Raw genomic sequence first — 24,016 nt, 5'->3', positions numbered from 1 at the left:
TTACTTCTCTGGTTGTGGATACCGAGAATAGCTCTACTAGCTTGTCATAAATTTCTTTTGATGTCTCAAACTTAGAGACATAAGGAATGAGAGAGTCTTTGATTAATTCTATTAGAATCCTTTGAGTTCTTGTCTCATCCTTATTGTACTTGGCTAAGGCTTGAGTCTGTTCCTTAGCAGGGATAGTGATATTCCCTTTGACATGCTCTAGGAGTTCATTCTCCTTGAGTAGTAGATCAGTCCTCTTCTTCCATGCAAGAAAGTTATTGGTACCTACCAATTTATTGCTTTCCTTGCAAAAAGACATTGAAATATATTCAGAAGGGGACATGTACTTACTTGATAGATTTTGAGATGTAATGGATTTGCTTCCTCCTTGAAGGCTTGATGGCTTGTCTTCCCTGGATCTTGATGTTCTTCAAGTTGCCTTCTCCAAGTGGACTTGCTTGGTGATGAGGTTTGCTTGAAGACTTGTAGCTTGATGTAGGTCCTGCTTCAATCTGCTCTTCTTTGTAGGTGCCTTTATGTAAGGCTCTTCTTCTAGCTTTGTAGACCTTCTTGATGAGTAATGGATTGTATACCCTTCTTGACCTTGAAGTGATTGAGACTTCTAGGCTTGATGCTTCAACTTTGTAGATGCTTCCCCTTGATGAGTGTTCTTGAGTTGCCTTATCCTTGATGTGTTACCTTAGCTCTGATACCATGTTGAAGAATCTAGGGCAAAGTAGTGTAAAGTGATTCTCTGTTACTTGATAACAATTTGTGATGCACTTTGACAATTTATCTTCTTCTTCTTATTAGTGTGTGTGTTTCATCAAACTACTACCAAAACAAAATAACAAGAACACAAAGTTTGGCTCTCTGCCAGGGACAAAACCTTTCCACTCTTGAGAGGAAAACCCTTTGTAAGTTTTCTCTTATTGAAGCTTCTTATTTGAACAACTGCCAAACCCTAGACCCTTGACTAGGATATCCTCCAAGCATAAGTCAAATCCTTCCTCTTTCTGCACTATAACTTTCGGCACATGGACCTCTATCTTCCGGCAACTGTAGACACTTTAGATTGTGTGTTCTAGTATGGTCTTTGATCTTTTCTTCCTTCGCTGAAGTTGGAGTCTTTCTATCTTAGAGTAATGACCTTCTAGCCTTGCAACCAAATCCTTTTCTCTTGACAACTATAGCAGACTTAGGGCAGCTGTAATGTAGCCCTAATTTCTTCGTATGTGTGGGAGATTCTCTTCACTAAACCAAGTCAGACTTGTCTTCTATCCTTCGCTTGCTTACCTTTCTTCCACGCTTGAGAGAGGGGCCTTGTAGGCCTAGTTTGCACCCAAAACAGTGAGGTATGAACTGTAATTTTCTGCTACTATGGCCGCAGGCAGACCCTATCCCTTTCACACGTGTGGCTGTAAGTTTACCCCAGAAACAGTCCTTAATCTTCGGCTTCTTTCTCCCTTCCTTCGCTGCCCTAGAAGGCTTCCTTTCATCCTTTTGTTGACCTCTTTTCCTTGTCTTGTACCCTCGCTGATTTCAGAGGAATGCATTATCCTTTTGAGGAGTGGACAGCCTCTATAAATAGAGGTTTGTCCCTCCTCTTCAAGCCGACTTGACTGTCCATTAGGTTGACTTGACAGTTTCACTATAATTCATCTTTTATTCATTATTTTGCTGCTTGGAGACTTCGTTGATGCTAGGAGAGGATTTGACTTGGCTTGGAGGTGTTCCCATGACCTTGTATGTTGACATACATGATGTAACATGCCCTCAAAGGGTCTCATCATAATTACATTTTGACTTTGACTCTCTAGAAGCACTTCAAAATGTGCTTGACCTATTTTCAATGAGCAAGAAACTCATTGACAAATAATATCAAAATAATTTTTCTTTTCTTGAATAAATACAAATATCAAAATTACATTTATGAAGACCTAGCCTAGTTACATTTCCTTCAACAATAAGGAGGCCTTTCTTTCTTGCCCAACCGAGTTCTTACTTGAGATATAGATGCAGACCTGTTATTACAGTAGTGCTGCCCTGTTTCTTCGCACGTGTGAGGGGGTTTCGTGTGAGATTTCACCTCTTCCTTCTTCGCTTGAGTGAGCTCTTTCTTTGCTTGAGTGAGGAGCCTTAGAGGCGTAATTATCTAGCCCAAACCATGAAGTTTATGTGACTGTGATAGAGGGTTGTTGTGAGCGTAGGGAAATCTCCTTTTTCTCGTGCGTGTGACTGTGTTTGAGCTTTAGAACAGCCCCAAAAACTTCGGTCTTCTTCCTCCTTTCTTCGCTTATCTTGGAGACCCTTAGACTTACCTTTTTCCTTCTCTTTCTTGACTTGTACCTTCGCTAAGCTCAGAGCTTGATGGATGGACGTTGAGAGGGAGTGGACAGTCTCTATATATAGTGTTAAAATTTGGGTACCAGAGAACAAGTGGTTCCCTAAGGCCTTGATCTTTGGCCTAGGGAAAAGTGTCCAAATGTATTTGTATTTTTCTCCTAAAGTGACTTTATAAGTGGTAAAGTCAATTTAATTTAAAAGTGACTTTATAAGAGGTAAAGTTACATTCTAATTTAAAAGTGACTTTATTAAAGTCAATGGAGAATTAGAAAGTGAAAAAGTGACTATGGAAATAAAAGGCTAAGTGGGTCTTTATTTAAGTGGGTGAGTTAAAAAATAAAAAGTGAGAATTAAATGCACATTTATTCTCATCTCTAGATCTAAATGAATCTCAGCCATTAGATCTTAGGGTAACCCAAAAGGTCATTTAGAGAGTAAAAGGAGAAGAGAAAAAAATCAATTCATTCTTTCATGAGCATTTGAGAGAAAGAGAAGAGAGAGCAAGGATAAATTTTTGAGCAGTGAGGAAGTGAAGGAGAGCAGCAAGTAGACATTTCAGCAAATCTGGGCAGCAGCATTTATTGGCACGCATCCCAAGGCAAAATCGTACAGCAGGAGAAAGGCACAAAAATCGAGGAAGAGGGGCAGCAGCAAGGGCATGATTTTTGAGGCAGGTTTTGGGCACGATTTTTGAGGCAATTGTACTACTAAAATCCATACGATCCGTATAGTTCGTACAGCCAGTTTCGGGCACGATTTTTGAGGCAAGTCATACAACATTTAATGTTGTTTTATTGCTGGAAAAAATTTTGTTTTGCCAATTTGCTGATTGGCATGATTTTCGAGGCAGAGTTCAAGCACGAAAATCGAGATAAGTTGTAATTTGTGGTTGCTGGAATTTTTACTGTGTATTTCAGTTTCTCTGTAAAAGCATTTTCAGAAATAAAGAAGAGCTCTCAAACTGGTTTTCCCCAAGAGTTGTAGGGGGGTTTTTCCAGGGTCACATTGACCAAAAATCATTGTGTTATTTTCTATGTGGCTGTCATAATTTTGCTGTGTTTTATTTCTACAATTTCAACAGTTGTGAAATCTCTAAATTTGTGTTTTCAGAGAATATTGTCATTTCTAGATTTTATAATTTTTTATCATGCTTGGATTTAAAACTAAACGCATGGAGTGATAAGGAAAACTAATAACCGGAGTGGGGGTTGAAATTCTTCATATAGAGGATTGTCCCTCCTTTAGGCTGACTTGAGGCCGACTCACTGTCCTTAGATCAACTTGACTATTTCTTCATTATTTTGCTACTTGAAGGCTTTCGTTGCAAGGAGATGACTTTGACTTTGCTTGGGGAGATATTCTTTGACTTTTATACAAATGTATACATGGAGTAACATGTCCTTAAGGTCTTTAACATTTTCTTTTGACCATTTGACTCACCTATAGCACTTAACATGTGCTAGACCTATTTCAATGAGCAAGAAACTCATTGACATATATTATAAAAATAATATTTCTTTTTCTTGAATAAATACAAAGATCAAAAATACATTTATGAAGATCGAACCTAGTTACATTTCCTTCAACACCTTTTCCTCTGGCATAGACCCCAAAGGCACATGTGACATCACAACTTTATGTTGATTTGGGGTAGTATCGGATATGCTCTAGCCATGAAAATTGGTGGAGGCTAAAGCACATGAGATCTCCAAGACCCAGAAATGGTTTGGGAAAATTCTACCCGGTGAAGGAGATATTAAAATAATTAATATTTTTAATGGGTTCCTAAGTCTAAACTTAGGAAAATAAAAATATTAATGGGTATTAATATAAAACTGAGTTAGAAGGTTCTAAATGACATGGATCAAGCCAAATCTAATCTTAGTCGTTGATTAGAGATGTAATCTCGGCTGTTGAAGACTCAACAGAAAAAGTATAAGAGGAGGCTTGAGGGTCAATTGGAGATACACTAGAGTGATCAGTCAGTTCGATTTTCTAGAGCAGGGTTTGCTAAGAGAAATCGAACCAGTGATCAGAGTTGCAGCGAGGGGCAGTGAGTGCAAGGCAGAGAGGTAGAGATAGTGTTGGAAGACCAGCGCAGAGGCAAAGAGGCAGACGCAGAGCCAGAGGGAGCCACGCAGAGGCAGCAATGACTGCGCAGAGGCCAGAAGGGCCCGCGTGATTGACACAGAGGCTGCGCAGAGCCTCATAGGGATGATGCAGAGGGTTTCAGGTTGACGCAGAGGCCAGGAGGGATGACGCTGAGCCTCGGAGAGGTGCTGGAGAGGGTCTCGTGGAGCAGACTTTTAGAATATTTGCTTCCGAAGAGAGTTATTACTGCTAGATTATTTTCTCTGTCAGGTGAGCCAGTTTGGCACCCAGTGTACTCAAGAAAAGTTGCTTAATAATAAAACCGTCAAAACTACTGCATCGGTTTTCCCAAGTTGGGTTCTTCCAGGGACGATTGTCCAAAAATAATGGTGTCCCTTGTGTGTTTGTCTATTTCTTTCAATTGTTGATCTGTAGATGGTTGAGACTGTATTGTGTTTATTTCAGTGTTTACGTGGTTAAATAACTTGTTAGTAATTAAAACAAGTAGGCGAAATAAACCAGAGAATACAGAAAAATTTCTAACGGGTAATACTTAGAAATTTCAACACTTTACACTGTTGTGCTATTCTCTTGAGCAAGCCCATTCCTCTATAGCCTCAAGGGCCAATATGATGTATCTAGTGTGCATAAGGAGGACAACGCTATCCATACCATATATTCCACCAATTTTCTACTTTCATGCAAGCAAATATGTAACACCTTCAAGAATGCGCCAAATTTGTCTCTTATATTGTCTCTTAATTTAACATAAATTGGGCCTATTCTACTAGAAAGGTCCAACAGGAAGACTTTGGTTGTGATGGGTTCTTCAAGTAGATCAAGAGCTTGTTTGTAAATATCTTATATGACTCATAAGCACATAAGCATATTGAAGCAAAACCTAGAACTAGCCCAAACTTGATTCAAGATGAGTTAAGCCTACTTCTAAATCGCTTCCAACTTAAAATCCTTATAACAAATGAATGCTCATGGAATTTTTAGTTGTGTGCAAGGTCAATTGCTTCTAAAGATTCATGTTTATATATACAAAGTATAACCATAAATGCAACAAACCACCTACTCTATTACTTCGAATAGAATTGGAACAACACATAGAAAGTTGAGTGGACAATTTTACAAAACTATCTAGTCCTTCTCATATAGCATCATTGATTTGCACAATCAACAAAAGGAGGAAATGCCTATTATACTTAATAATTTTCTCTTTGTTTCTTCTTCAAAAATGCAGATGTTTGTGTAGAATTAACCAATCCCATACTAAGAAACTATCTTCTCATCGTCCATTTAACCTCTTGTTGTTATGGAACCTTTATTGATAAGCCTGGGAAGATATAGATCTCAATCCAAATAACTGTAATAAAATCTCTTATGTTAACAAATTGAGACTTTAAAGAATAGAAGACATGCAAAAAATGAAAATAAAATACCAACTACCACCTCAAAAATAGATAATCCTGACATAAATACTTACTTATACATTACATCAAACATCTCATCTGCTAATCGTTGGAGCTTCTCATCAAATATATTTATAGGCTTGTTCTTGGCTCTCAATCTTGAATCAGGGTACTTCACAATTTTCAATGGCAACTCATACTGCAACTCAGAAGCTGTGCATACAATACAAACCATTTAAACATAAGCAAGACCTTCATAAAGCAAAACAATGCATACTTGTTAAAATCTAAATAAGCTATATATAAAGCTAGCCAAGTAATATGCTTGATGTAGTATATTAATGCGTGATTATCATATAACAAGCACTTATCAAAGGAAAGGCTAGAAACATGGCATCATAAGGCAAGAATGACAAAAGAAAAGATTAAAGTAGTTCGGAAGAAAGATTGCTCCGAGAACAAGCATATATAAAAGATGGTGATTTCCCTATAGATTAATGTTGAGAATATGTATGTAATCTTCAATTGTGGCCATGTCCCAAGCTGACCTATGTCAAGTTGTTAGTTGTTACACCCATTATTACACTTTATCATATTTAGTCTTTTAGAGTAATGTCGGCCTAGTCTCCTCGTTGGGGCTAGTGCCTTAACCCTAGAAGAGTGGTATAAATACACCATCTACCATATCCCTTATTTGTAGTATCATCTCATTTAAGTGAATTCATTTATTCTTTTGCCTAAGGGCACTTATACTTCACTCTACTATTGGTGACTTCCTCTTGGTTATGGTTAAAGTATCTTTGTGAAATCTTCTTTTGATCTAAGTTAAGCGCTTGGATCAGGGTTTGTTAAAAAGATCACCATAGACCTACTAGCTTTTATGATATCAACATGGTATCAAAGCTAGTGTGACTTTTCTTGCTTATTCAACAGAGTTTCAAGGCTGCTACAGATCTGAAATTAGGGCTGTTTTCACACCCTTTCCTGGGAGAGCAACTATTTTTAGGGTTTTTTCTTACCATTATCTTCACCAGGGACCTTCTGCTTCGCAGATTCATCTCTCTCTCTTTGGCAATTTGATGTTAAATTTCCTTTGACCACAACAAACAAGTATTATTTCATAGTATTTTCCTTGCTGTGAATTAATTGCATTGCAGCTTACTGAATAAAATGCACTACTGTGATTTTAACTAGTAATTAAAAATAATTTCACCGGAAGCAATTGAAATCAATTTCACACAAATGCACAGAAAATTTTCTACCCTTCAAATCTCCTGTTCATTAAAATAATATCTCAACATACAAGGGTTCCCTTACAAAGAAAATGGCCCACAGAGGAAAAATACAACTACAGCAAAAAAAACCTGGTGCTGAAGAAAATCCCTTCTGCTGCTGTCTGTACAGCCTGTACAGCCTGCCTGCAACCTGCTCCCAGCCTTTTTCTTCTGCCTGCAGCTGTACACAACTGTCTGTGCCCTTCTCCAGCTGCCCTTGGCTTCTGTACAGGCCATGGCCCTGTTCTAGCTGCCAGCGGCTGCTGTATCGCCCATGGTTGTTGTTGTACAGTGCGCCTGCAACTGTACGGCGTGCTGTACCAAAAAACATCCTGTACAGCCTATTATCTGCCCCCTTATCTTGCTGTAAGGCTCCCCAGATATTTTCCCTTCAATTTATGGCTGTTGGATTTTCTCCCTTTGCTGTTCTCCTTTGCACTCTCTTCCTTTGGACTGAGTTCCTTTGAGTGAAAGTCCTTTATCACTCTCTCTTCACCCAATCACTTGTCTTGTGCTAACTGTGTGTCTTCCTCCTCCACCTAGCCTTGCTTTTATAATCTTGAGTTGTTGACCGAATCCATTAACCCTAAACTCCAAAGTTATTTACAATTGAGATTAGATCTCACTTCACTTGAGATCAACAGTTAAAATTCATCTAATTCACTAATGCAAAAACCTTTGCATCTCTTTAGATTAAACTCATTTTTAATAAAAAACAATTTACTTTGATAATTCTTTTAATTAAAGTGAATTTCATAAGGCTGAAGGCTTTGGACGACTTCCACATGTCTAGACAATTAGACATGTGTGGAAGTTCCTGTCCAATGCAACAAACATCAACATTTAAAGGATGATTTTGCAGTTTTGTGCCCCTTTTTAGGGCAGTGCACTCCTTCCCCATACTTTCAGTCCAAACCCAATTAGGGCCCTTCCTATAACCCTATGGCCTCAAAGGAGGTCCCATGGGACTACGGTCAAAAACTAACCTCCCTGGTAAAGTGAGAGAACAGGTTTACAGTCAAGATCAGTCAATCATCCAGATCGCCCCTTAATACCTCTTAGAATGCCCAAAACATGTAAAAGCACATGATTGCAAGATGGTTAAAGTACCTTACCTACCAAATGATGACCCACCTTCCTTCAAGAGGAATGCCAGATGGCAGGAGGTGTCTGACCAGTGCAAATAAGGGAGAAATATGGCATATCATCATGTACTGAGCAATGTAGGGCTGTTGGCTAGCTGGTTGTCCAAAGAAGGATAGTCATGTTGCACAAACCCCATTATTTCTAGTATTAGCACAATGCTTTGGGTGAGGTTGTCCCCATTTTGGTGATTACATATGCCAGTGCTTTGACTATAGTTTATGCCCCTAGTTGGACACCCATCCAAGCCCTGCCCCGAGATTGAGCCAACAAATGGTTTTCAAGACCCTTTATTGTGTATGGCATTCTAGCAGCATGAAAAGTGAGTTGAAGCAAAATTATGTAGTGAACCAGTGGTTCCAATAGATCAACAAATTAGAGAAACAACATATTAAGGGTAATCAGTCCTAATGTGTAATGTTCCTAACAGAAAAATAACAGTAAATAATAGAGACATGCACTAAGCTACAGCAATAAGAAATTCACACATGCAAGCACAATCAATAAACCACAAAATATGAGCAGTAAATCTCAGCCGTTTTATTAATATCAATGCTGGAACTGAGTACAAATAGAGTGGAATGATGGAAATTGGGTTTGTTTCTGCAAGCATGCAAACCCGGAAATGGCTCAAACTGGTAACTAGCACTGCCCAGAAACTCTACTGCTGTTGTTGGAGGTCAACTATGGTTTATGCCCTCAAATCTACTCCAAAAATTCTGGAAAATTAACTAGAGGTGTCTCTCACCCAAATCTACCAAAGCCAGAAAAATCTTGGGCTAACTGCAGCTGACCTGGAAAGGCCCAAAAAGTGCAAATTACCTAGAAAATACTGCTACTACTGGAGAAGAACTGGAATTTTTTCCCTCAAAACTGCTCAGAAAATTATGAAACTTTACCATGGCCTCTCCTCCAAATACACAAAAAACCCAGAAAAATATTGGAATTCCAGCTAACCCGAAAAGCCCCAAATAGTGGGAAAATCCCAAACTGCTCAACTCTGCCTCCAACAAGAAATTACCTCAGCAAATGATCCAAATCCACCTCTGGAAATACCTGAAAATCTCCTGCAAAAATCTCCTCCAGAACTAGATCCACTTCCCAGCCAATTCCAGCTAAATTTTCAGCCCCCAAACCCCTGTGCAAATTCTAACTAATAACCCCAGAGTGGGCTCAGAAAAGAATAATTCAACCCAGCAATATACCATTGTCTCAGCCCTTTAAATTGGTGCCAATCCCCTCCTGCAAATGCCTGGAACCTGCAAACAAAGAGAGCTGCTCCAAATGATCACTGTAGTTCTCCTTCTGCACTTAGGTAGTGTGAATGGCTGAGGGAAATCTCTGCAATTATCTCCAATGGAAGTCCTAAAGTAGACTCCCGAAGGCCTCACTATGGAGACACTCCAAGTTCTCTGAAATGAGGGTAGGTTTCTCTTGAAACTTTTGAGCTAAACAGTTATGCTTCTCTTGTGTTGAATAGCCTCCAAGAAAGAATTTGATCTCAGGGAATTAGATGGACAAAAGATGATCAACAAATGAGTCCATCCTCCTTTTATAATTTCTCCCCATGCGTCTAGGCTCCCTTCTTAATTATTATTTTATTGGTGGGGGCCATTTTCCACTAAGTGAATTTTTCCTCCATTTTAATAAAATAATAATTTGCTGCCAATCCCTAATAAAATAATACTTGCCACCTTTCTCCAAAATAATATTTGCCCCTTTTTATTAATATTACCAAAATTGAGCAAAATTCCCACGATCACAAAATTAGGGACATGACAGTCCTCCCCGCCAAAAATTGTTTGTCCTCAAGCAATTGCCTGAACAAGCGCCCTCTCAATCAGCTGACCCAAATGACTATTGCAAATGATACCGAGGTCCAAAATGTGCCACTTGGTCATCCCTGTCCCCAGCACTATCCTGTCATAAAGGAGTCACTCGATACTCGGGTCCTGAGCCGTCCTGATCAACGTGAAGCACCCCTTGCTCCACTCACTATCCAACTTGGTACAGGCATCCAAAGCCCTTTGCATACCATCAGTAAGTAGAGTATCATGATAATAAAGTCTTGACCGACTCCTCGAGCAGCTGCTCTATTGAGTCACTCATCTCATGCACTCCAAGGGTGGACTCCTGAAGATACAAACCGACCCTTGTGGAGATGAATCCTTGCCTGCATGAGCTTCCCCTAAACTCCTCTTGTTGATCATCCCCCCATGCTAGTGAAGTCCCCCACTCCAAAAGAAAATCACTAAAATCCAATGGAAAATAAAAATGATCTCCCCCCGTCAAAACCAGTTTATCCCTAAGGGTAGCTAAATTGTCAAGTACTGTGATGCCAGCGTCCCATGCCCATAGCAGAAAGGAATTGTCCTGCCGACCCTGCGACACCCTAGTCATGACTAACTGCCAATCATGCTCGTACTAAAGTCTCCTCTCTTGTAACTCTTGGTCATAATATATGTGATGATTGAGGTTATGTGGCATGCCCAACCTGCCAAGGCGACTCAGCAATGCCAAAGTATCTCACTCCATGGTTGGCCCCAATCCTAAGCAACAACTTGCCTCGCCATATGAGGAAGACCCCGGTGATCCCCCATGTGTCATCCTAAAAATGAACCAGATCACTCACTATCCTGACGTACCCAGTAAGAAATGGACTGCCCCACCAATCAACTGGATCCCTGGATCCCATAGCCATACTAGAGGTCCACAACCCCCAATCCTCACTGCTTGCTGTGGTGACATATTAATAGTTGTTGGGACCCTTTTTTGCCTCGTCTCTGACCCCTAATGTATCCAATATATGGGCAACAACCATCAAGAATCTGTCCCATGTATGCCAAGCCACTCTGCTCCTGCCAGACCACACAGCAAAATATGCTATCCCAACTCCTGATGATGTACCCGGATACTGCCTAGAGCCTAAGCATCCTCGTATAAATGAGGACTATCATCCCTTGTGCCTCATGGTCATGTAACACCTTGAGTTGTCCTGTCGAAAGTGCACCCTGTAGCTCATTCACGATCACCTTACCAAGTGTGACATCAAAGGTGGAACATACACTACCTTTGCAGTAAATCACACACCCCTCAAGGCTATACATGCAAGCTCGTGCCCTGACCAAATGCCCCTACTGAGAAGTTCCTCTCTGGATACTCTGTGTCCCATTCAATAGCCTCCTGTGAGCATCCCACATCCCACTACTCGTGACGAAGGCATCAAAGGGAAACACCCAACTCCTCTGTGCCTACAAGTAATGTGGAGGAGAGACAAGCATGTGAATCCCTATGGATATCATCAAATGATGCTCATTTGCATCCCCATCGATCATGGGTGAGTTACACCCATTGGCATGCTTGTCGTCCCTATCAAGCAGACTCTTATGAGGTAATGCTCCAAAATCCCACAGGCCAGCGTCACACACCACTACATACGGCAAAGTATCTCCATGCTCCTCTGCATACAAATATGCACCATCGTGCCACTTGGCACACGCTTGCACCCAGTGGCACATCTCTGTGCAGTGTTGGACACCACTACCAGCTACCATATCATCCTAAATCAACTGGCATCCCTCCTGTGACGATGTAGTTGTCACTCCATGTGGAAACTCGAGGTGATGTGAATCACTCCTACTCCACAGTGCAAGCTTGCACATCACGACACTCCACCATACACCTTTGTGCTCCTCTACAGGCCACTACTCATTGTTGCATACTCCTACACACCACTAGATACCCTGGTCTAAGGCTGTCGGTATCACCACCTCCACTATCGCATCACCATACCCTCTGATGCATGGATCTCCTCTCCAAATTCCCCTTGAGAGACCTGTTGACCACTACGTGTCAACGACCCATAGCAGTACACCCCCTTTTTCGCAAAAGGAATAGCGCCTGATCGACGTGTCCGTGTCGTTTAGCTATCATCATCAGCCTGATCATCATGTTATAATGTAAACCCATTCTGCATGTATATAATGTAAATAATCTCAGCAGATCCATGTCGTGTATGTAATTGCCTAGGTAAACCTACTTTTCTGGTGATGATCTACATTCTGGGAGGTTTTTTGTCTCACCGATCCATTCTCGAATGGTCGGCAGAGTTTTCCTTCAGCCTTACCCCAAAGCCGGAATGGATTTTGTCATTGGGATCTTAGGCGAGTCCTAGTGTTATAGATCGAGTCTATGTAAAAGTGATTTGGGAATAATCCTAACTATTTGGTTAGGTTATTTTATTACAAATTGCTTGGTCTGCTGGATTATATTTGTGTCGCAGAAATGGGTAGTCTGTGAGGGTCTTTTTCAAATGGGTTTTCCCCCTTATGATGTAAAAATATGAAAATTATGATGTAAAGTGTCTTGAGGGTTGAAAAAAATAATTTATCCCCTCATAGGTTAATTAATTAAATTTTCTAGCCAAAAATTAATTAAAATCCTAAGCCAGAAATTTAATTAATTCTATGTCCTAAGTAAATTTAAATTCTCCGAAGGCAAAATTCGTTGGTCCTTAAAAATCAAAATTTAAAAGGTCCTGGGACTAAAGTAAATTGACTATTTTGCTAAATTTAAAGCCTTTGTTCCATGGGGTTAAGTCAAAGTCAAAATTTTGAGGAAATTAATTCAAAAATTAATTAAAATGCATTTAATTGAAAATTTCGAATTTCCTCAAGAATTTAAAATTTCGACGGATGAGATTAAAAGAAATTTTGATCTTCATCAACGGTCGAAATTGCTTTGACGAGGATCACTCGAACTAGCCGTTGGAGGATTTATCTTTAAATAGGAAGTCATTTGTCAGTCCATGGATCCGACCTTTGAGTCGTGCGCTAAGCGTAAAGCTCTTGTATCTTTTTTTTGAATAATAAAGGAAGACTTTAGGGTTAATTTTTGCTAGTGTTACTCTTCATGGAAATACTGTAAGATGTGTCGTTTTTCTTGCGTAAATTTTATTTTTTTTAGCCATTGATAATAGCTTCTGAAGAGTGATTTGAGTACAGGTATATTGCTCAGTCGCTGGGGTTTGAATAATAATCTAAATTCTGAATGTAACAGCAGGTATCTCTACTTGTCTGAGTTTTATTATTGTTTTCTCACTCTATGTTGATGGCTGGATTGAGTTTTGCAAGAAAATCTTGATTTTCAGATCATCGGGCGTTCGGGGAAGTTTTCAGTTGGACTAGCCAACTCCTGGTCCGTGTTTTTTGAAGAGCTTAGCTTAATTTGATCTCGAACTTATCATAAGATATTTTTTATGGGTGATGCATGAAGAGTTTTGAGCTCAACACCTCCTTTAAAATTCAAAAAATTTAATTTTTTTCTGTGCTAAATCGATAGATCTCACTGTTGAGAGCCTCAGATTATCAAATCTGGGAGCGGAGTTGGACTCACACTCCCTAGATATGATAGATCTGCCATTCAAGTACATAGATCTGTAATTATTTTCGGTTTTCTGACTTGGGTTTTTCTGGGTTTTAGTTTTTATCATTGTATATATCGTTTGGGTGTTTTCTTGCTGTCGTGCAGCTACAAATCTGAATAAGAAAATTGTGTAGAGTCCAGATCTAGGCCCTGAAGGGTAATATCTGGATCTCAAGGGTTCATCAACATCATTTTGCAGGGATTTTATTCAAAAGAATTTTGCAATCCAAGGTTTTAAATTTTTTTTAAATCTGGAAGTAATTTCACCAAGGGCTCACTGATAAATCTAAAGCATTAAAACACATTGGCGTGAAATTCGTTTTTTCTGGATTCATCTCAAGTTTTGGGCTCAGTTTCTTTGCTGCTTGGGAATTTCTAAATAGAAAATTTTGGGTTTGTTTTTACTGCCTTCATCTTGGGGCTTTCTGGAAAATTTCGAAATTTTTATTTTCTGCGTTTGGGTTTTAAATTTTTTTAATCTAGAGAATTTTTGGGTCTATTTACCCCTGCCTGCCTTGCTCCTTGTCCCCATCGATTGCAGATCTCCTCATCGACCCTCAACCCTCTACGCAGCTTCCTTTTGCTCCATTCAACAGAGTTGCAAACCCTTCAACAATTCCATCGTATGCGCCAGACCTGCAAGCCTGCCCGTCGAACTCCTCATCACTCTACAACCTTGCTAAACCCTCGGCCTACATTGCCTCTATTCACCTGCATTTTTCACCGTCCCTCAGATCTGTTGTCTGTTTTCTCTTTGTTGTTGTCACTGTCCTTCCCTTTTCGCACTTTGCATCCCTCTTCTCCACGCATTTATGTTCGCAACCATTCCTCTTCCCTACGGATTCCCCTTATCTGTTGCAGCTCCATTCGACTGCGTCATCCCTCCTTACCCGTAGCTGCTCCTCTATGTATCCCTTAGTCTTCAATCGTCGTCCAAGCTTTCCTCGACTTGCAGAAACCACAACAAAACATTCAATTTCTTTTTTTTTTATTTGTATGCATGTACATTAGGTTAGATAATTTTTAGTTCCTTTTATTTGTATAGCCGTGGTTTAGGTTTAGTTATTTTCGATTTCATGTCTTTAGTTAGATTTCATTAAGATTTTAATAAATAAAAAAATTCGATTTAGTTTTTTTTTTATTTTTGATATTTGATTTCATTCCTTTTTTTTATGATTTTAATTTTGGTTCAAAAAATTCTAAAACATTAAAACATTTCTCAAAATCCTAAAAATTGAAAATTCTAAAAAAAATTTAAAAAACCTAAAAAGTTCAAAAAACATTTAAAAAATCTAAGAAGGAATTAAATTAAAGGGATTCACACATTCACATTAAAAATTTTAATGTGGCCTATGGCCCATTAAAATTTTAATTTATTAATCCTTTGATTTGTTTTACTTCCATCACATTAAAAGAACGATTTTGATTTTTTAGTTACCATTTAATTAATTTCCTAAGGAACAATTGAATTGCTAACTTAAAATTCCTTGGAGTTTCTGGTGTTAAGAGCAAAATCTAAAATTTTCATGATTTTTCTATGGTCAAGGTGCAATAAATGTGTTAAATCATATTGACTTTTGGAGAAAGTTAATTGTATCTAGATCTGCGCAGTTAATGAAAACCATTTTAAATCTAGAATCTCTTGCATGTTAAAGTTTTGGGCGTTTATATTGATCATACCTGATTGTCACCATTCGTCACATACTGGAAAATTGTCCTGGATAACTTGTCATTTATTTAGTCTTTGGTTAATTCAAATTAAAGGCACTAATCTATAGTCATTTATACCTTGCCATGTGTCTTATTTTAATCCATCTATTTTTTACCAAGACTTATTCTACTTTCGTCAAGTTGCCCATCACTAAAATCTCCTAGAGCTTGTGTTCCACAGGCTATCCTCATCCATTCACCTTAGGGACTACCCCCCTTGACTTGCCTAGGAGATAATTTAAACGGAGTGAGTAAGGATCAAGAGTGACAGCCCTTACTCTGAGCGTTGTCGCGGTGCCTAAACACTTTGTGTGACAACATTTTTTGGCGCCATTGTCGGGGATAGAGTTTTTTTGTCCTTGGTCCTCATGACATTTTTCTAATCATCTAATCTTTCATCATTTCTTATCCCATCAGCACAACATTTCCTGGCATCATTTGATCTTTTCATTGCCCTATCTTTCATCATCTCATTAATCGTTTCATCTGCACTTTTAGCACCTGGACATTTCGGTTCGTTTCTTGTTTGGGTGGCGACTCCACTTCTTTCATTTATTATTTCTCAGACAAGAAGCCCTCCCTTATATCCAGTTGTTTTTGCCTTTTGGATCTTAAAGCTAGATTCATGTTCAAGTGGCGACTCCACTTCTTTCATTTCTTACGAGAATTTCTACTAGAAGCTCGCTTCTTGTGGATCTCTTGATTTTCTTGAGCAGGGGTCTCTCTCTAGCATCCATTTGGTCCCTCCTTACCCTTTAAGCAAGTCACCATGGATGACTTGTTTACCTCGCGTCATTTTACTAATTTTCTCCGTGATATGCCGGAAGAGGCCATTCATAAATTGCCTTTGTTCTCGGGTGGTGATTTAGTCATTGTTAGAAAGCATATATGTAGGTTTACTCATACAATAATCAAATATTGTAGTTCTCCCCAATATAAACATGAAGATTTCAAAATGTGTCTATTTGCCTTTTCTTTAGAGGGTGATGCTTTGAATTGGTTTCGTAATTGTCCTGAAGTTTCTTTCGCTTCTTTACAAGACATCATAAATGCTTTTACAGATAGATATGGTCATCAAGGTAGCTCACCTTGTGCCCCAAACATTATGCAACAGAATGAGAGTGATCTTGTAAAGGATCCAACTGTCAACAAAAGATTTCAAGACAATTCTCCATATCAGAATGTGCCATCCACTTGTACCGTTGCAGGACGAATCCATGATAGTGGAAAAGCAGGAACAAGTTATCAAATCAGTGTCGACAGTGAAAGGGAGAATGATAAGCATCTTATAGAAGAACTAAAGCAGTTGGTTAAAGACTTGCAGTTCAGTCAAACACAGCTGGTACAAAATACGGAGCTTAATCAAGAAAAATTTATAACTGATTACATCAAGGATATGACAACTTTGTACACTCAACTGGAAAAACATGATGAAGAGATGGAAATCATGAAAATTAAACACTTCGATCACATAGCCACCATAGTAGAAAAGTGTCCTCAGAATATGGAGGAAATGAGGACCGACATGCAGAGCCAGCATGCTAAGGAAATGGAAACCATGAAAGCTAATCATGACAGGAAAATTAATTCTATTCAAAGCAAGTTATTAGCCCTGTGACGATCACGGAATTTAATCATTCAAATCATGTGACTGCCATGGAAACAAGTTATCAAGAAGAAATAAGTTTGATTCGGAACAAATTGTCAACTATGGATGAAGGAATGACCATCATGAGATTCGATTATAATAATCAATTAGCTATCATACAAGTAAATCATGAGAAAGAGATAAAATTTATGCGACATTGCTTGATGACCATAAAAGCAGATAATGACAAAGTAATAAAAAATATGGAAGCTGGTCTTCAGAATAAGTTATTGACCATGGAGGAAAACCATGCCAAGGAAGTCAGTGCTATGAAGGATGAACACTCTACCTAGATGGATGCCATAACAATACAGGTACAGAATCTTCAGCGTCAGTCAGAGGATGAAAGAAACAAGGAACATCAACAGATCATAAGCCTCCCTATCTGCTGCAGCAAGCTCCATCTTATTATGAGGTCATTTATTCCATTGAAAATTGGCTAATTGAAGGTGACTCGAATAAAATGGAAATTAATAAGAGTCAGGTTGAAGCTTGCATGTTTGATCCACTGGTCATAAAAGATCAAGTTATAACTCATGACACCTGTGAAACTGATCCATCATTCTTGACAGAGAAGATGCAGAATGAAAAAAGGCACGTCATGCATATCTTACATACTTCATCTGAGAGTTTTGACGCAGAATGTTCCACATCATCAGTGATACAGCCTGCCACAAATAAAAAGCGCAAGAGAAAGAGAGTGATAAAGTAGTTTGATGCATCAGATGGTCGGGAGCAACTTGATTTTCGGATAGGAAAAGGTCCTACCGTATGCAAGATTGGACATGGCACATCTAAGAAACAACCGACAAATTTGCCTGAAAGCAGGCAAATGCTCAATATGCACTATATTGAACACATCTGATGCCATGGGGCATCTTTGTATTGTATTTCTAACCTTATGCCCTGTTATTTCAGTATTTCATTTTGTAGTTAGATTTATGTTTTTCATGTTGTTAGACTAGTTAATAAATGAAGAGCTTATATCTTTCTTGTGCTTAATGTTATATGATGACTTTCAGATGGACACTGCTTATGTTATATTGTGTGTTGCGTGGATGCAGATTCTGGATTCTCACATTCCTCTGTTGCAGCAACGTGTCCCCGAGTAGAGCCAGATGTTGACCACTACATGTCAACGACCCATAGCAGTACACCCCCTTTTTCGCAAAAGGAATAGTGCCTGATCGACGTGTCTGTGCCGTTCAGCTATCATCATCAGCCTGATCATCATGTTATAATGTAAACCCATTCTGCATGTGTATAATGTAAATAATCTCAGCAGATCCGTGTCATGTATGTAATTGCCTAGGTAAACCTACTTTTCTGGTGATGATCTACATTCTGGGAGGTTTTTTATCTCACCGATCCATTCCAGAATGGTCAGCAGAGTTTTCTTTCAACCTTACCCCAAAGCCAAAATGAATTTTGTCACTGGGATCTTAGGCGAGTCCTAGTGTTATAGGTCGAGTCTATGTAAAAGTGATTTGAGAATAATCCTAACTATTTGGTTAGGTTATTTTATTACAAATTGCTTGGTCTGTTGAATTATATTTGTGTCGCAGAAATGGGTAGTCTGTGAAGGTCTTTTTCATATGGGTTTTCCCCTTTATGATGTAAAAATATGAAAATTATGATGTAAAGTGTCTTGAGGGTTGGAAAAAATAATTTATCCCCTCATAGGTTAATTAATTAAATTTTCTGGCCAAAAATTAATTAAAATCCTAAGCCAGAAATTTAATTAATTCTAGGTCCTAGGTAAATTTAAATTCTCCGAAGGCAAAATTCGTTGGTCCTTAAAAATCAAAATTTAAAAGGTCCTGGGACTAAGGTAAATTGATTATTTTGCTAAATTTAAAGCCTTTGGTCCCTAGGGTTAAGTCAAAGTCAAAATTTTGAGGAAATTAATTCAAAAATTTAATTTTTGAATTAATTTAAAATGCATTTAATTGAAAATTTCAAATTTCCTCAAGAATTTAAAATTTCAACGAATGAGATTAAAAGAAATTTTGATCCTCATCAACGGTCGAGATTGCTTTGACGAGGATCACTCGAACTAGCCGTTGGAGGATTTATCTTTAAATAGGAAGTCATTTGTCAGTGCATAGATCCGACCTTTGAGTCGTGTGCTAAGCGAAAAGCTCTTGCATATTTTTTCTTAATAATAAAGGAAAACTTTGGGGTTAATTTTTGCCAGTGTTACTCTTCATGGAAATACTGTAAGATGTGTCGTTTTTCATGCGTAAATTTTATTTTTTTTAGCCATTGATAATAGCTTCTGAAGAGTGAGTACAGGTATCTTGCTTAGTCACTGGGGTTTGAATAATAATCTAAATTTTCAACGTAATAGCAAGTATCTCTATTTGTCTGAGTTTTATTATTGTTTTCTCGCTCTACGTTGATGGCTAGATTGAGTTTTGCAGGAAAATCTTGATTTTTAGATCATTGGGCGTTCGGGGAAGTTTTCAGTTATACTAGCCAACTCCCGATCCGTGTTTTCTGAAGAGCCCAACTTAATTTGATCCCGAGCTTTTCATAAGATATTTTTTATGGGTGATGCATAAAGGGTTTTGAGCTCAGCACCTCCTTTAAAATTCAAAAAAGAAAAAAAAAAAATTGTGCTAAATCGATAGAACTGGCTGTTGAGAGCCTCAGATTATCAGATCTAAGAACGGAGTTGGACTCACACTCCCTAGATCTCATAGATCTGCCATTCATGTACATAGATCTGTAATTATTTTCAGTTTTCTGAGTTGGGCTTTTTTGGGTTTTAGTTTTTATCATTGTATATATCATTTGTGTGTTTTCTTGTTGTCGTGCAGCTACAGATCTGAAGAACAAAACTGCGTAGAGTCTAGATCTAAGCCCTGGAGGGTAAGATCTGGTTCATCAACATCATTTTGCAGGGATTTTATTCAAAAGAATTTTACAGTCCAAGGTTTCAATTTTTTTTTAAATCTGGAAGTAATTTCACCAGGGGCTCACTGATAAATATGAAGCATTAAAACACATTGGCGTGAAATTCGTTTTTTTCTAGATTCATCTCAAGTTTTGGGCTCAATTTCTTTGTTGCCTGGGGATTTCTAAACAGAAAATTTAGGATTGGTTTTCACTGTCTTCATCCTAGGGCTTTCTGGAAAATTTCGAAATTTTTACTGTTTGCGTTTGGGTTTTAATTTTTTTTAATCTGGAGAATTTTTGGGTCTCTTTACCCCTACCTGCCTTGCTCCTTGTCCCCATCGATTGTAGATCTCCTCATCGACCCTCAACCCTTTACGCAGCTTCCTTTTGCTCCATTCAGCAGAGCCGCAAACCCTTCAACGCTGCCATCATATCCGCCAGACCTACAAGCCTGCCCGTCGAACTCCTCATCACTCTGCAACCTTGCTAAACCCTCGGCCCACGTTGCCTCTATTCACCTGCGTTTTTCACCGTCCCTCAAATCCGCTGTCTGTTTTCTCTTTGTTGTTGCCGCCGTCCTTCCCTTTTCGCACTTTGCATCCCTCTTCTCCACGCATTTTTGTTCGCAGCCATTCCTCTTCCCTGCAGATTCACCTTATCTGTTGCAGCTCCATTCGACTGCGTCATCCCTCCTTACCCGTAGCTGCTCTTCTACGTATCCCTCAGTCTTCCGCCACCATCCAAGCTTTCCTCGACCTGCAGAAACCACAACAAAACATTCAATTTCTTTTTTTTTATTTGTATGCATGTACATTAGGTTAGATAATTTTTAGTTCCTTTTATTTGTATATCTGTGGTTTAGGTTTAGTTATTCGATTTCATGTATTTAGTTAGATTTCATTAACATTTTAATAAATAAAAAATTTCAATTTATTCTTCTTTTTTTATACTTGATTTCATTCCTTTTTTTTATGATTTTAATTTTGGTTCAAAAAACTTTAAAAATTTCTAAAACATTAAAAAATTCTAAAAATCCTAAAAATTAAAAATTCTAAAAAATCTAAAATGTTCAAAAAACATTTAAAAATCTAAGAAGGAATTAAATTTAAGGGATTCACACATTCACATTAAAAACTTTAATGTGGCCTGTGGCCCATTAAAATTTTAATTTATTAATCCTTTGATTCGTTTTACTTCCATCACATTAAAAGAACGATTTTGATTTCTTTAGTTACCATTTAATTAATTTCCTAAGGAACGATTGAATTGCTAACTTAAAATTCCTTGGAGTTTCTGGTGTTAAAAGCAAAATCTAAAATTTTCATGATTTTTCTATGGTCAAGGTGCAATAAATGTGTTAAATCATATTGACTTTTGGAGAAAGTTAATTGAATCTAGATCTGGGCAGTGAATGAAAACCATTTTAAATCTGGAATCTCTTGCATGTTAAATTTTTGGGCGTTTATATTGATCATACCTGATTGTCACCATTCGTCACATACTGGAAATTGTTCTGGATAACTTGTCATTTATTTAGCCTTTGGTTAATTCAAATTAAAGGCAGTGGTCTATAGTCATTTATATCTTGCGATTGTGTCTTATTTTAATCCATCCATTTTTGACTGAGACTTATTATACTTTCGTCAAGTTGCCCATCATTAAAAATCCTAGAGCCTGTGTTCCACAAGCTATACTCATCCATTCACCTTAGGGACTAACCCCCTTGACTTGCCTAGGAGAGAGTCTAAACGGAGTGAATAAGGATCAAGAGTGACAGACCTTACTCTGAGTGTTGTCGCAATGCCTAGACACTTTGTGCGACAACAAGACCTGATAGGTGAATCTCTCTATGTACCAGTGGAAAATCCACCACTGTGCTACTCCTTGGTGACTGTTGTGTCCCTACTAACTGCAAAGAGTCTTTGGCCCCAAACAAGGCACTTTCTGGTGGCCTACCAATGCCACCTCCCCCGACAAGCTCCTGCCAAAGTATGCTAATCATCCTATAGTCCCATGCATGCCCAACATGCCTGGACAACTTGCAGATTCCGTCTGCTCCCCTGTCAAACTAACCCATCACTAGTGTTGATGGACATCTGAAAGTGTGTGTGTGCACAACCACCGGGTCCATCACACAACTACTATCATCACCTACTAACTACGTGACGTGATGGGGAATGCCACCTGGATCCCAACAATAGTCTAGCCCTCGAACATCTCTAATAATCCACAGCCCCCGTTATACTATAGCCATAGATATATCCAGACACCAAGCTCGCTCCACTGGGTACCAACTCAATACTTCTCGCCACCCAACCCTGTGAGAGGGATCGGATGCAAGAACACCAATACATCTAACAACTCCATCATGCGAATGTTGTGCCTTGGGCAACTCATGTCGCCTTGTCCCATGCTCCTGATCAATGCATAAAATTTGTCTAGGTAACCCTGCCTCCCTTTCTCCAATGTGCAAAGGTAACCTAACAATGCTGCAAACCCCATCTATATAAGCCTGAAGAGAGCTAATTCGTGGAAGTATTGCAGCTTTGTTGCCTGCCTATGCCTCTATATGCTCCCCGTTGATGGCAGGCCCAAAAGATGACTTCCCGTCCTGCTCTACCATGGGCTCAACAGGAGTCACTAGGTGTTCCTCCACAGATAGTTCATCGTGCATAACATCCTCATCTAGCTCACACTCCTCAAAGTGCTCTCCATGTTGTTGTAGATAGCTGTCGTTTGGAAACTCTATCACAGCTTTGGGCACCCTGTCAGTGGATGGCCCTATGGGATTATGCTCTACTCTCTCTACAAATGTCTCAATTTGAGCCATCAATGGGCTCTCCAGCAATGGTGACTCCTAAGTCACACTAGACCGACCTAAGTCTCCCTCACAACTACTAATATTATCTGTCTCATGCACCATATCCTCCTCATGCTCAATATCATGAATCACCTCCATGTAATGGTCCTTGTGCTTAGTGTACCTGGGCCCTAGGGTCCATGGTTATTGATTTGTAAAGCCAAAGTTCCTCCTCTGGAAGTCCCTCCATATCTCATCCTTTGACTGTCCCCCTCTATATCAAGATCTAGCTCTTGATCTATGCTTCTCCTTCAAATGACAAAACTCCCCAAATGATAGAACCTTCCTAACCTTAGGATCCAACACATCAATCCCCTTTGTTAAATACCTCATCAAGTCTGCCAAAGTGTTCGGCTCTCTCTTCTTCTTAGGTTCATCTAGGAAATGAGCCATGGTAGGACAGTTATACTGGCCATATGGATGGATGTTGTTATGTTTTGGTTGATTTCCCATTAGTGATGTGAATGGATTCACCCCCGTGACATGCTTATCTCTAGGGTCTCTGTCACATAAATGAAGATGGCTCTAGTTTATCTCTTTAATGCTAGCTATTCAACTGGGCCCATAATTGTTTTAGTTTCTCATGTTGAGAAATTGAAGGGGAACTTAAATATTCACTTTCTCTTAACTATGATAACTGTTATTTCCTTAGGTTCTAATTCTTATTGTTAACATGTGTTATCATCATCAAACAACTATCAAAACAAGAAGATCAAAAATGCATGCGTACACAAGATATTGGCACCAAGCCAGGGCAAAAACCTCTCCAAAAACGTGAGAGGAAAAACCCTTTGAACTCTTTCTTATAGAATCTTTATTGAGGAATTCCAAGACCCAAACTTTGACTCAACAATGCCTTCAACATCAAATGACAATACCTCCAAACATGTACCCAAACACTTTGTCTCTTTCTGCAATTTTGGACAGTATAGCAGGTCTGCAACAAGGGTATGATAGTCAGCAAATATGGTCTCGGACAGGCTCATCTAGCCTCCTCTTATCTTCACACTTCTTGTAGACCCATCATACATATCATAACCTTTTGAATTGAGCTTGATCTGAGATCTCGTGATGCCAAAAGAGTGATTGTTCTAGAGCAGCGAGAACAGAACCTTCCACTTCAGAACGTAGGCACACGTACTAGGAGAGTTAGGGCTCTTCTAGCCCTCTAATGACTTCGATCTCTTCGGCAATGGCTTCCTCCTTCAAACTG

At 38.9% G+C, this 24,016-nt stretch overlaps 1 protein-coding gene across 1 annotated transcript in view; it reads right to left on the bottom strand.

The window, feature by feature from the left end:
• LOC149253776 (peptide deformylase 1B, chloroplastic-like) overlaps positions 1–24,016 on the bottom strand; it is a 260,645-nt gene that overhangs the window by 161,115 nt on the left and 75,514 nt on the right. Inside the window, exon 2 of the mRNA XM_089460018.1 lies at positions 5,918–6,056. Within this exon, the coding sequence (XP_089316144.1) occupies positions 5,918–6,056 (139 nt within the window). The remainder of the gene's footprint in view (positions 1–5,917; positions 6,057–24,016) is intronic.

The sequence above is a fragment of the Pinus tabuliformis genome, chromosome 7 (assembly GCF_031772625.1).
Source record: "Pinus tabuliformis cultivar Carrire ecotype Pingquan chromosome 7, CPIR1, whole genome shotgun sequence".
In the NCBI taxonomy this organism is placed as follows: domain Eukaryota; kingdom Viridiplantae; phylum Streptophyta; class Pinopsida; order Pinales; family Pinaceae; genus Pinus; species Pinus tabuliformis.
This window is presented reverse-complemented; position numbering and strand designations above follow the sequence as displayed.